Source organism: Podarcis melisellensis, assembly GCF_964234715.1.
Source record: "Podarcis melisellensis genome assembly, chromosome: 9".
Taxonomy (NCBI): domain Eukaryota; kingdom Metazoa; phylum Chordata; class Lepidosauria; order Squamata; family Lacertidae; genus Podarcis; species Podarcis melisellensis.
This window is the reverse complement of record NC_138541.1, coordinates 5,397,623-5,410,357: the sequence shown is the minus strand read 5'-3', so window position 1 is coordinate 5,410,357 and position 12,735 is coordinate 5,397,623. Positions and strand designations below refer to the sequence as shown.

The window sequence follows — 12,735 nt, the reverse complement described above, 5'->3', positions numbered from 1 at the left end:
CGGCCAATCCGGCAGAGGCGACGTGCTCGGCGCGGCTCGGGAAAGCAAGCCACGCCCACCGCTCGGAGAGAGGGGCGGTTCCAGAGCCAACCGCCGACGAAGCTTTCCGGAGTGAGGAAGCTTGAAGCGCTAAGGGGCGTTCCCCCGCGGCGTAGCCTAGCAACCGGAGAGGACCCCGCCCGGCAGTTGCTATGGCTGCCTAGTGAGGATGCCTGCTTGGAAAGTGCCACGTTTCCCCTCCCTTTGCGATTGAAAAGCAGGCCAAGGCCTAAATGGACCCCAGCGCCGGCACTTTCCGTGACGGTGCCGCTTTTTGTAGCTTTTTAAAGATAGGGTTCTTTTTTAAAAAAATGGACCCGAGGGGCTGGCTAAGTAGCTGCCTGCTGAGGAGTGGGTGTGGGGCGCGTTGGGTCTTGACTCTACAGGTACGCTGTGGCTGATGGGAGTTGTAGTCCAAAACACCTGGAGGGCATTAATAATAGTGTTCCTGCAATTTCCTTGTCTGGCCACTAGATGTCGCTGCAGTACCAAAGATGCTCCATAGACCTCTGATGGGGACAAAGGTTGTCCTTGCAAGTGCGCTAGAAAAGGTAGTGGGGGCAGAATTGCATATTCTTACCATTCAGGGTACCAACGTCTTTTGCAAATCTGTTCCTTGCACCGTTTCCTGTAGATACTTAATACAAACAAGCACAGCCGCCGAAGATTTCAAAGGAATATCTCATTTAAGATGCATTTTATTACAGAAGTCAGGGGTACCAGCGACCCTTTGCAAATCTGTTCCTGCAACGTCTCTTGCAGATACAGTGGTGCCTCGGGTTAAGAACTTAATTCATTCAGGAGGTCCGTTCTTAACCTGAAACTGTTCTTAACCTGAGGTACCACTTTAGCTAATGGGGCCTCCTGCTGCCACCGCACCGCCGGAGCACGATTTGTGTTCTCATCCTGAAGCAAAGTTCTTAACCCGAGGTACTATTTCTGGGTTAGCGGAATCTGTAACCTGAAGCATCTGTAACCTGAAGCGTCTGCAACCCAATGCACCACTGTACTTCAAGCAAGAAAGCGCCCGAGCCACTAGAGATTTCAAAGGAAAGGCTGGATTAAGATGCATTTTCCTACAATAATCAGGGTAGTTTAATATTATTACAATGGTACCTCGGGTTACAGAACCCAGAAATAGTACCTCGGGTTAAGAACTTTGCTTCAGGATGAGAACAGAAATTGTGCTTCGGCGGCGGCAGGAGGCCCCATTAGCTAAAGTGGTACCTCAGGTTAAGAACAGTTTCAGGTTAAGAATGGACCTCAGGAATGAATTAAGTTCTTAACCCGAGGTACCACTGTATTATTATTTGTATACCACCTGTCATCCCAAGATCGTAGTGCAGTTCACGACATAAAGATACTAAATGGGAACACAGAATGCATAATGTTACTGGAAAAATCCGAGGGCTCCCTTGGACAAAACAAGGACACCAACCAGGATAACTTGGAGCAAAACAGCAGCCTGTAGGCTTGGCTTTTATTGAACTGTTGCAACAGGGTGTTCCCCCTCACTTGCAGGAGAGAGGAAAGACCCAGAAGAATAGTGTGCAAGATCTTATAAAAACTTTTGAAATTCCCCTCCTCTAGATCAAGCCCACCCCCAGAAACCTCATGCATACATTACAGAAAGGAGGGGTTGAGGGAGGAGTTGGTGGTAACCTGATTGTCTTGTCACCTGGCTGGTTCTTCCCTTCCCTCCTCCCCATGAGTCACTTCCAGGAGACAAAGGGGAGTTTGCAGTTTCCTGCCCCCAGAGGGAAGATCTGATCATTGTCCTTTGTTTCAGTCCATGCTGAATCCACTCCCATATGCAAGTTCTTTGTGATCTTGATTGTCTTCTGTCTGGGATCATCAGGGTTGGCATGGGCAGGGCTCCTGTGGATGTGCTGGGATGGTGAAGGGATTATGGCTGGCCTGTATCAAACCTTCTCCATTTTGTAGTTCTTCCTTCATGGAGTAAAATAAAAGTGGAACAGTGCAAATCCGATGTATGGTAGATTTTCTATGAATTTATAACAGAAATGTGGCGTATGTAGTGTGTGAGTGTGTGTGTGTGTGAAGTTTATACAAACAGAATGATTGGGGTGGGGGGGTTCCTGCTACAATAACAAACAAAAACAAATAGCGCCCCTCCCCAAAGCACATTTAAAAGGCTATAGATGGTTTAATCAGCCAAAGGCCTGGTTATAAAGAAATCCGGCCCAATTGGCCTTCTCAATCCGGCCCGTGGATGGTCCGGGAATCAGTGTGTTTTTACATGAGTAAAATGTGTTCTGTTATTTAAAATGCATCTCTGGGATATTTGTGGGGCATAGGAATTCATTCATATATTTTTTTCAAAATATAGTCCACCCCGCCACAAGGTCTGAGGAACAGTGGACCAGCCCCCTGTTGAAAAAGTTTGCCGACCCCTGTTCTGTTGTTAAATAAGTTGGATTTCTTGTTATTAAATATACCAAGAAAAAAGCACACCAAGAACTCAGGCCAGTGTAAGTTTCAGTAGTGGGAGTGGTCCCTACTCGCAAATCAATAGTTGTAACAAAAACTAATCCATTCAAAAGTATGTATTCTGACAAGGATTACAAACTCAAATAGAGATTACAAACTCTAACAGAGATTACAAACTCATAAGAATATGTTTAACACAATAATTCGTTACAGAATTAGAAATAAGAGTTTATGAGTAGAGATAAGATCATGTTAGTCCATAGTCAGATTTGACGTGAAGGTCTTAGTTTCAATCATTGAGCAGAAGTCAGAAGTCAATTATGGATCAGAAACCAGGACAGGGCCCTGTTTCTACATATTCACCTTCATCAGCTGGAAGTATCAAATATTATATGTGTATCTGAGCAAAGAATAAAGATGTAATTCCTCATCAGGTGCCTGTTTATTTCCTGTGCCTCAGAAAATACACAGACGGGGCCCTTGGTGGGAGATTTCCCCAAATGGCAGAATTGGGGTGCTGAGGTTGGGGCTTCCTGGGAACATTGGCATGAGCCCTAGATTGACTTGGCCTGTGCCACCCAACGTAAGGTAAGATGCCCAGATAAGATGCAGCAGGAGCCGTGTCGGGACCTGTGGCTTCATCCTGCCAGGTGATGCTGGTACCTTCATTTCTGTTAAGATAGTATCAAGACCATCGGCGAGCCTGCTAGGAGCAGAGCGATATGGCGAAACGGGAATTTCACCTGCAAAATTGGAACTTGGCCACCTTGTAACAAGACTTGGGGGGGGGTCCCCCTCTTGTTTGCATATCCCTATCTGTTCTCGCCATGCCCAGATGTGAAACTGACAGTTATTGTTGTCCAGGAAAACTGATGATCTTACAATGGCGTGATTAAAGAGAGAATCTGAGCGTGGCCAGCCAGCGGGAAGGAAATGTAAAGATAAGATGTCCTAATCTGTCCCTTTGCCGGGCTCTTTCCCCGTCTGACTATTTGTATACCGAGATGGCTCCGGTTTGCCAAACAGCTAAGCAAACCGCCTTTGAGTCCGCCCAGGTGTGTTTGCTCTTCAGCTCGAGCTGCTCATTTTGGGGGGAGGTTGGGTGAACTACAGAGGCGTGTCGCCGTGAGCAGAGAGAGACTTTGTGTGGTTCACCAGGCAATGGATTTTTCCACCTGCCTTGTTCTACCCTCCAGCCCTGGCATCCTTTCCCAGACCATCTCTTTGAGAACAGTAGAAGCTGCTGGGAAGAGAGGAGTTCAGGGATATAAAATAATAATAATAATAATAATAAGAAGAAGAAGAAGAAGAAGAAGAAGAAGAAGAGGAAGAAGTTGTGTGTCCTTGTTTCCCAATACGACCCTTTTACATTGTTTTGTGTGTTCTGTGGTATTTTATGCCCTGTGACTAGCCGTTATTTTTTATTGATTACAGTTTAAAGGTAAAGGGACCCCTGACCATTAGGTCCAGTCGTGGCCTACTCTCCTGTTGCGGCGCTCATTTCACTTAATTGGCCGAGGGAGCCGGCGTACAGCTTCTGGGTCATGTGGCTAGCATGACTAAGCCGCTTCTGGCAAACCAGAGCAGCGCACGGAAACGCCGTTTATCTTCCCGCCAGAGTGGTACCTATTTATCTACTTGCACTTGATGTGCTTTCGAACTGCTAGGTTGGCAGGAGCAGGGACCGAGCAACGGGAGCTCACCCCGTTGCGGGGATTCGAACCGCCAACCTTCTGATTGGCAAGTCCTAGGCTCTGTGGTTTACCCACAGTGCCACCCGCATCCCCTGATTAAAAAGGTAAAGGTACCCCTGCCCGTACGGGCCAGTCTCGACAGACTCTGGGGTTGTGCGCCCATCTCACTCAAGAGGCCAGGGGCCAGCGCTGTCCGGAGACACTTCCAGGTCACATGGCCCGTGTGACATCGCTGCTCTGGCGAGCCAGAGCTGCACACGGAAACGCCGTTTATCTTCCCGCTGGTAAGCGGTCCCTATTTATCTACTTGCACCCGGAGGTGCTTTCGAACTGCTAGGTTGGCAGGCGCTGGGACCGAGCAGCGGGAGCGCACCCCGCAGCAGGGATTCGAACCGCCGACCTTTCGATCGGCAAGTCCTAGGCGCTGAGGCTTTAACCCACAGCGCCACCTGTGTCCCCTGATTACAATTTAGTAATTCTTAATTGTAATTGACAACTGTTAAATTATTTGCTGATATTTAATTTGACTGTTTACTATTATATTCTAATGCATTATTGAATTTTGCTTTATTTGATATAAGATGTACATTTTAAAGTTATTGTGATTTTTTTTTTTTTTTGATCATATTGTTATCACGTGTGTGGTCTCTGCTGTCTCTGTTGTCTATGACATTCCCCCTCCCCCTTTTCATTTCGCTTTTAATTTCATAGAATCATAGAATCATAGAGTTGGAAGAGACCACAAGGGCCATCGAGTCCAACCCCCTGCCAAGCAGGAAACACCATCAGAGCACTCCTGACATATGGTTGTCAAGCCTCTGCTTAAAGACCTCCAAAGAAGGAGACTCCACCACACTCCTTGGCAGCAAATTCCACTGTCGAACAGCTCTTACTGTCATTTCTTCCTAATGTTTAGGTGGAATCTTCTTTCTTGTAGTTTGGATCCATTGCTCCGTGTCCGCTTCTCTGGAGCAGCAGAAAACAACCTTTCTCCCTCCTCTATGTGACATCCTTTTATATATTTGAACATGGCTATCATATCACCCCTTAACCTCCTCTTCTCCAGGCTAAACATGCCCAGCTCCCTTAGCCGTTCCTCATAATTTGTATACTGCCCTTCTATAAAAGCGAAATGAATAAAGGGGGGGGGGGGAGAATGCCACTGCCTGCCCCACCAATCTTCTCCAGGGGAGAAATGAGCAAAACATCATGTTGCTTGTAAAATGGTGGGGACAAATGGGGTGTCCGCCAAGGCCCTGAAATTCTTCAGAACAGGGCTTCCATGTGCCCAGAATTTCCAAGACATAGTCAGGATTTGGCCCTCATAAACAGCGTCCAGGCGGAAATTGCAAATAAGCTCAATTTTATTTTATTTTTATTTTACGGAACAGCTTTTGGGTCCGGATTTTGCCTTTTTGAAATATGTCAACCCTGCTTCAGACGCTTCAGTGTCGGCTGCACAAGCACCCCATGGCTTCCCCCAAGGAATTCTGGGAGCTGTCGTTTGTCAAGGAGATCGTGGCGGCTCTGTGACAGGTGAGCTGATGCTCCCAGAATCCTTTGGGAAAGTCACACGCTTTAAATGTGTGGTGCGTACGGGACTGGAGTGTGTGTGGAAACTAGCCTAGTACAGTCATACCTCTTGTTACGTTTGCTTCAGGTTAAATCTTTTCAGGCTGCTTCCCGCGGCGACCCGGAAGTGCTGGAAAGGGTTACTTCCAGGTTTCACCACTCGCGCATGCGCAGACGCTCAAAATGAAGTCATGCACATGCGCAGAAGTGGTGAATCACGACCCACACATGCACAGACGCGGGTTGCGTTCTGCTCACATTGTGAACAGGGCTCCAGAACGGATCCCGTTCGCAACCAGAGGTACCACTGTGTAGCAAAAGGTAACATGGACATTTGCTGTTTCACTCTTTTTTGCCTCTGGCCCCCAACATATGGCCCCCCAAAGGGAAATGTGGCCTTCAGTCTTCAATAGTAATAATAATGTCAGGTGACACGGGTGACGTTTTGGGTTAAACCACAGAGTCTAGGGCTTGCTGATCAGAAGGTTGGTGGTTCAAATCCCCGCGACGGGGTGAGCTCCCGTTGCTCGGTCCCTGCTCCTGCCAACCTAGCAGTTCGAAAGCATGTCAAAGTGCAAGTAGATAAATAGGTACCACTCCAGCAGGAAGGTAAACGGCGTTTCCGTGCGCTGCTCTGGTTCGCCAGAAGCAGCTTAGACATGCTGGCCACATGACCCGGAAGCTGTACGCCGGCTCCCTCGGCCAATAAAGCGAGATGAGCGCCGCAACCCCAGAGTCAGCCACGACTGGACCTAATGGTCAGGGATCCCTTTACCTTTAACCATTTGTAGATTTTTGAGATAGTCTTTTGATTATTGTATAATACTTCCTTTTCCCACACTGAATTTTTTTTTAAATCAAAACCCTTTGATATTTTTTATCCTTCTTGAACATTGCTGTTAGCTTGTGATATTCTAGCCAACTTACCCCACTCTGTTTTAGTTCAATTTTTTTCACTTTCACTGCTCTTGGGCATTCTCAGCGCAGCCTCTGAAAACTGTGCCTCTCCCTTGCCCACCCCCTCCCCGCTTTGCAAGATAACCAAACACGAGCACTTTGACGCCAAGATAACCAAACACGAGCACTTTGACGCCAAAGGGTCAGTTACGCGGTGAGCTTTTGTTCCCGTGTTCCAGGCAGGTTGTCGATGCTTGGAGCTGTTCATTTGCCTTCAGCTGATTGCAGGCAAATGTTTACCTGCCTCCCTTCGCCTTTGGAAAGGAGAACTCGCTTTCCCCCAGAAAATCGGTCATCAGGAGTGGGTGTTTTGCTTACGTAGAGTTCTCGTATCAAGCAGGGGAACCAACCCGGGACTCCCGTTTTGCAGTTCCAAAGGCAAGGTGTCAGGGCTGAGAGTTGCTTTAAAGGTACCAAGAAGTCTCTACTGCTACACGTCACCCCAATCTCGGAGCAGAGAGGGGCTCCAGGTTGTTCCAGGTGCTTTTACAAGTTTGATTTCCTCGGAATGAAGGTCAGCAGAGACTGTGGTGTCTTTAAGATATATGGTTTTATAATAATAATAATAAATTATTACTTATACCCCACCCATCTGGCCGGCTCCCAACAGAATATTAAAAGCACAACAAAAATACAAACATTAAAAACTTCCCTAAACAGGGTTGCCTTCTGATGTCTTCTAAAAGTCAGATAGTTGTTTATTTCCTTGGCATCTGATGGGAGGGCGTTCCACAGGGCAGGCGCCACTACCGAGAAGGCCCTCTGCCTGGTTCCCTGTAACTTCGCTTCTCACAGTGAGGGAACCCCCAGAAGGCCCTTGGAGCTGGAGGGCTGAATGATGGGGGTGGAGAAGCTCCTTCTGGTATACGGGGTGTATTATTTACACCTATGTACAACCTGAGCATATGATAGAGGTGCTCACAAAACATTTATCAGGGAGAGGCTTGATTGCCTGGGCAGAAATCTCTGAAGAAACACTGTCTCCATTCGGTCTTGGTTTTGGACATACCTTGCTAAATCTCTGACTGGAGATGGAGGTGTGGGGGTGTACGAACACATCTTTTCCCCAACGCACCTACGTGCGAAGGAGGGCATAAGGACATTAAGGTGTAACGGAGCACAAGTATTCCTGTTATACCCTATGGCTTATTTCAAACTGTTGGTAATGCTACAACCCAACCAAGCAGTCAGAGATTTAGCTGAATCTGAACACTGGAATTTTTTAAAATAGCAAGGTATGTCCAAAAGGCCAAAACCGAGACTGAATGGAGACAGTGTTTCTTCAGAGATTGCTGCCCAGGCAATTGAGCCCCTCCCTGATAAACAGGGACATTGGGAACATACAACAATAAATGGTTTGAGGGAGGTTACCAGTATCTCAGCAGGTAGAGCAGAGCCGCCGGAAGAATAAATCTAAAATTGCTCTCCTTCAAAGGACCCTTGGATGCTGTCCATGGTGGTCAACACAGAGTTGGAACTCTGTACTCGGAAAACAACACCAACCAATTGCTCTGGGTTTTCCATTTCCCTCCTCCAATCCTTGCCTTCCTTTGTGGCCATTCCTCCCCGCACACAGGGCCGCAAAACTGCCATTTCCAGTCCCCATCCCACACCACATGTTCCTTCCCCGCCTCTCACCTTTCCCCCCTTCGGAACAGGTGTGGCCAGAGTTTCCGACTCTCAATTGTTTTAACAGTGGCACCGATGGAACGACCACACTCCACCTCTGTTTGGCTAGTGAAACGAAGAGAGCAGACTATGGTGAGAAAGGATTGTGTGCTCGGTTCTGTTGTTGAAAACAAATGCCTGAACTCACAGATGCCCTGCTCTTTCATTCTGTACCTGCATAGCTGTCAACTTTCCCCTTTTCTTGCGAGGAATCCTATTCAGAATAAGGGAATTTCCCTTTAAAAAAGGGGAAAGTTGACAGCTATGTGTACCTGGCTCGGGTTGGTAGATCCCGGGTATGAAGTAAAAGGATAAAGTGAATCCCAAGAGCCTGACATCGGCCCACCCCAGGTTTAGTCTATGTTTTCTGCATGCTCCCGTCTTCCCTGGGATAATTGCTGTTGCTTGACTTCTGTCTCCCCAGTATTCTGGTCCTGTCTGCCTTGCATCTCCCCTTCCCCTCTTCTCATGTCCATTTACATGGCTAGCTAGAATGATCAAAGGTGGTCAGGTGGTGGCCGCCGCGCTTCCTTGAAATCTGAGATGTAAACTCAAGGTGGAAGGCGAGATATCAAAAGAATAATAACCATAATTGTAACCTGCGTAGAAGAACTGGAGACAGCGGCATAAAAGCCAGAATCCAGTGCAACAATTATGAGTTCTCCATGCCCATCTGACTGCCATCCTCCTTGTGAAGTCTTCTGACATCCTTTCCCACCACCGAGGATACTGAACACATCAACTGGTCAGGATCCAGGAGATAGATAGCTGATATTCTGAAGGAACATTGGCTCCCAAACTGTGATCTGTTTTCTCTCAGGTTGTGGCTTCCTTCCCCATGGAGGAACAGCCTTTTGTGAGTTTGGGCAAGGCGGCTAGACTTGGCCACCATCTGTGGGGCACATCCTCCTAGGACAGGTTCTCAACCATGGTTTGCCTGGTGCACCTCAAACACCAGCAGGCTTCCACCAGGTACTCCCGGACCTTCCTGTAGCCAAAGACCACAACGTATGAGCTGGCCGAGTAATAAACGGAAGACAGGATGCCGTAGAGGGCGCTGAGGACGCTATTTTCGAAGCTGCTCTTGATGTACCCCGAGGCGATGGCGATCCAGACCATGTCGTTGGAGATCCAGCAGACCACGTATATGGACAGCAAGGAGAGCAAGACTTTCGTGGCTTGGGCAGTGTGCTTGTTCCAGCTGCCGCTGGTGACCGAAGAAGCCGCTTTGACTTTCCGGCTGTGTTTGCAGAGAAGGTCGATGATGAAGACATTGAGGACGATGACCAACAGGACGAAGACGAGGTCCAAACTCACTGAGGCGTATGTGGTGAACTTCATGGCGAAGCTCCCTGTGGACCTTAAGCAGGTTGACGTCGCCAGGTAGGCGATGGTCTTGTTCCTTCTGCCAGCCGTCTTCTCATACTGCAAGTAAGGTATCTGTAAGAAGATGCTGACTATCCAACACCCAGCCAGGGTGCTGTTGACGTACTTGCCCTGGTGCTGGTAGATGAACTTGGACCACCGGTAGCTGGGCCGACGGATCTTGATGAGGTGCAGGAAGCTCAGGTTCTCCACCGACCAGATGCTGATCAGTCTCAGGGTGTGGTACGTGTAGAGCAGGATCCTGCAGCCCAGTTCTCCAAACACCTTGGTGCTGCTGAAGATAAGGAGCCCCGGAATGGCCTTGTAGCAGCAGAGGAGGAAGTTCACCAGGGACATGTTGACAATGATGCGGTCCAGAGGCTGCAGCGATTTGTGCCGGATGGCGTTGCTGATGAAGGCAAAAAGGACAATGAGGTTTCCGACCATGCCGACGAAGGACGACAGGTACATAAGGATGGATGTCGCGAACATGAGATCATGCACCATGGTGAGGCAGGGCCTCGCACGCACATTACCGGGTTCCAGGCGCCTCGCTTCTTTGTTTGGCTTCCTTTTGGTAGCTCTCCGGTCTGACACAGGACACCAGCTTCTTTGCAACCCTATCAAAGGCAGGTGTCCGGAAGGTGATTTCCCCCCTGCTCATGAGATCCGGGTGTTCTTTTATATGGGCACAATTTCTCCTGGCGCACTCCCACCGGGGACATGATTACTCTGCTATTTGCATAAGGCTTGTTATCTTATTTTGCTGAAAAGGGTCAGGTGTAAAGCAGATTAGCCAGGGGCTGATAAGAAATGTGCCAAGGCATGGAGGAAACCGAGGGAGGGAGCAGGATGCAGGAGGGAACACGAGGCCGTATACGTGGCCAAAACAACTTTCAGATGTGCTCAGAGGGGGGTAGCCGAAGGGATGCCCATCAGGCGATGTCAGACTTCAGTTGGCACCAGCCCCAACCAGCGTGGCCAGTGGTTAGGGGTGGTGGGAGGTGTGGCGCACCACATCTGCAGAACACCATGTTGACTGGCCCTGTGTTATGTACTCAATGCACCGCTCGCTCTAATTTATGCCGCTTTGAATTCACCCTCCATTCTGCAAGTGCAAAGAAGGAGATTTGCAGCATTCAAGATCTAGCTAGCGAGCTGTATATACGTTGAATTGGAAGAGGAGGAGTTGGCAATGGCAGAGGCAGCAGCAGACAGATCTGCCAAAGGGGGTCCAAATCTGCTGCCCGGTGCAGCTGCCTCATCCTGTTTCCTGAGTGGGCTGGCCCTCCCTCCCCAACATCACTGATGCCCCGCCTAGGTAGGGGGCAGATTTCTAATTCCGCCCCGCCCCACAGGCTGCTACTACCTAGGTCTAATCCTGTCTGCTCCGCTTTCTCGTAAACACAGCTTTTAAAAGGTACAGCGGTTGGAAAGAGATTTGGGGGTGGAGAAACGGTGGGTGGGGGGAGGGTTAAGCACAAACCTACCTTGCTGTTTCTCCCTTCTTAGTTACACTGCCCAATTGGAGAGATGCTATGGGCTGGTGCTGCCCCGTCCGTTTCCTTGCAAAAACACATTTTAAAAGCATTGTCAAAAAAGTGGTCAGTGAGGGAGGAGGGTTAAGTACACAGCTCCCTTCTCATTTGCATCATCCAAAGCTGTTTTCCTTTTTTGCTTTCTTTTTAAAAAAGACATGGGTAGGTCTTTAAAGAACACTTCCATGCATAATCTGTAGTTCGCACCTGTGGCCGTGATCTGGTGGTAAGAGGGAGGTTGGATTTTGCCCACAGATGCTATGAGAACACACAGCTGGCTACTGAATTGCGGCAAAGAGACATGCAGAGGATCTCTTGGAAACAGCGAAGTGCCTTTGTTGTTGGTTGCTGGGAAATCTGCTGAGGACAGAAATCTTTATCCAGTGATTGAAAACCGGTTGTCGTTCAACCATTGTTGCAACCAGGAAAGGACCCACCAGTCATTTGTCATCGTTCTTGCCCTGATTTTGTTCTTTCCAATGTTTACTTTCTACGCAACCCATGTTGGCTGGGATTTTGGGGAGAGAGAAAGGGTAGCCTAAATCTGATTCCAGACTCTCCAAGTGTCCCTATTTTCCAGGGATGTCCCTGGTTTAGAGAAGCTGTCCCAGTTTCTGACTGGATCCCAGAATGTCCCACTTTTCCTTAAAGGTAAAGGGTAAAGGGACCCCTGACCATTAGGTCCAGTTGTGGCCGACTCTGGGGTTGCGGCACTCATCTCGCTTTATTGGCCGAGGGAGCCGGTGTACAGCTTCTGAGTCATGTGGCCAGCATGACTAAGCCGCTTCTAGTGAACCAGAGCAGTGCACGGAAACGCCGTTTACCTTCCCGCCGTAGCGGTACCTATTTATCTACTTGCACTTTGACGTGCTTTCGAACTGCTAGGTTGGCAGGAGCTGTGACTGAGCAACAGGAGCTCACCCCGTCGCTGGGATTCAAACCGCTGACCTTTTGATCAGCAAGCCAAAGGCTCTGTAGTTTAACCCACGGCGCCAACCGCGTCCCCACTTTTCCTTAGGATGTCCCTATTTTCATTGGAGAAATGTTGGAGGGTATGGAGTTATCCGACCCCTGAGCTGTCTGAAGGCAATCCTGTAAAGGGAAGGTCTTTTAAAAAAATGTTTAATGTTTTGTTATGTTTTTATATATGTTGGAAGCTGCCCAGAGTGGCTGGGACAACCCGGTAAGATGTGTGGGGTATAAATAGTAAAATTATCATTATGGAATGGGACGTCCCTATTTTCATTGGAGAAATATTGGAAGGCATGTGATTCCCATACAGTTGAAGGCCTTGAGAAGAGAAGACTCCTTGGAAAAGACCCTTGGGAAAGATGGAGGGCACAAGGAGAAGGGGACGACAGAGGAAGAGATGGTGGGACAGTGTTCTCGAAGCTACCAGCATGAGTTTGACCAAACTGCGGGAGGCAGTGGAAGACAGGAGTGCCTGGCGT

The 12,735-nt window shown here is 48.6% G+C and overlaps 1 protein-coding gene across 2 annotated transcripts; it reads right to left on the bottom strand.

The window, feature by feature from the left end:
- Window positions 1–7,892: 7,892 nt before the first annotated feature.
- LOC309377668 (olfactory receptor class A-like protein 1) lies at window positions 7,893–10,488 on the bottom strand. Of its 2 annotated transcripts, XM_081925276.1 has the most exons (2): window positions 10,283–10,488; window positions 7,893–10,155 (listed from the first exon to the last, which is right to left on the bottom strand). In XM_081925276.1, the coding sequence occupies exons 1-2, from the start codon at window positions 10,408–10,410 to the stop codon at window positions 9,291–9,293; spliced, it is 993 nt and encodes a 330-aa protein (XP_081781402.1). In that variant the 5' UTR covers window positions 10,411–10,488; the 3' UTR covers window positions 7,893–9,290. The 2 variants fall into 2 exon arrangements, with proteins under 2 accessions (XP_081781402.1, XP_081781403.1); XM_081925277.1 differs by having other exon boundaries at window positions 7,893–10,351.
- Between the last annotated feature and the right edge of the window lie 2,247 nt (window positions 10,489–12,735).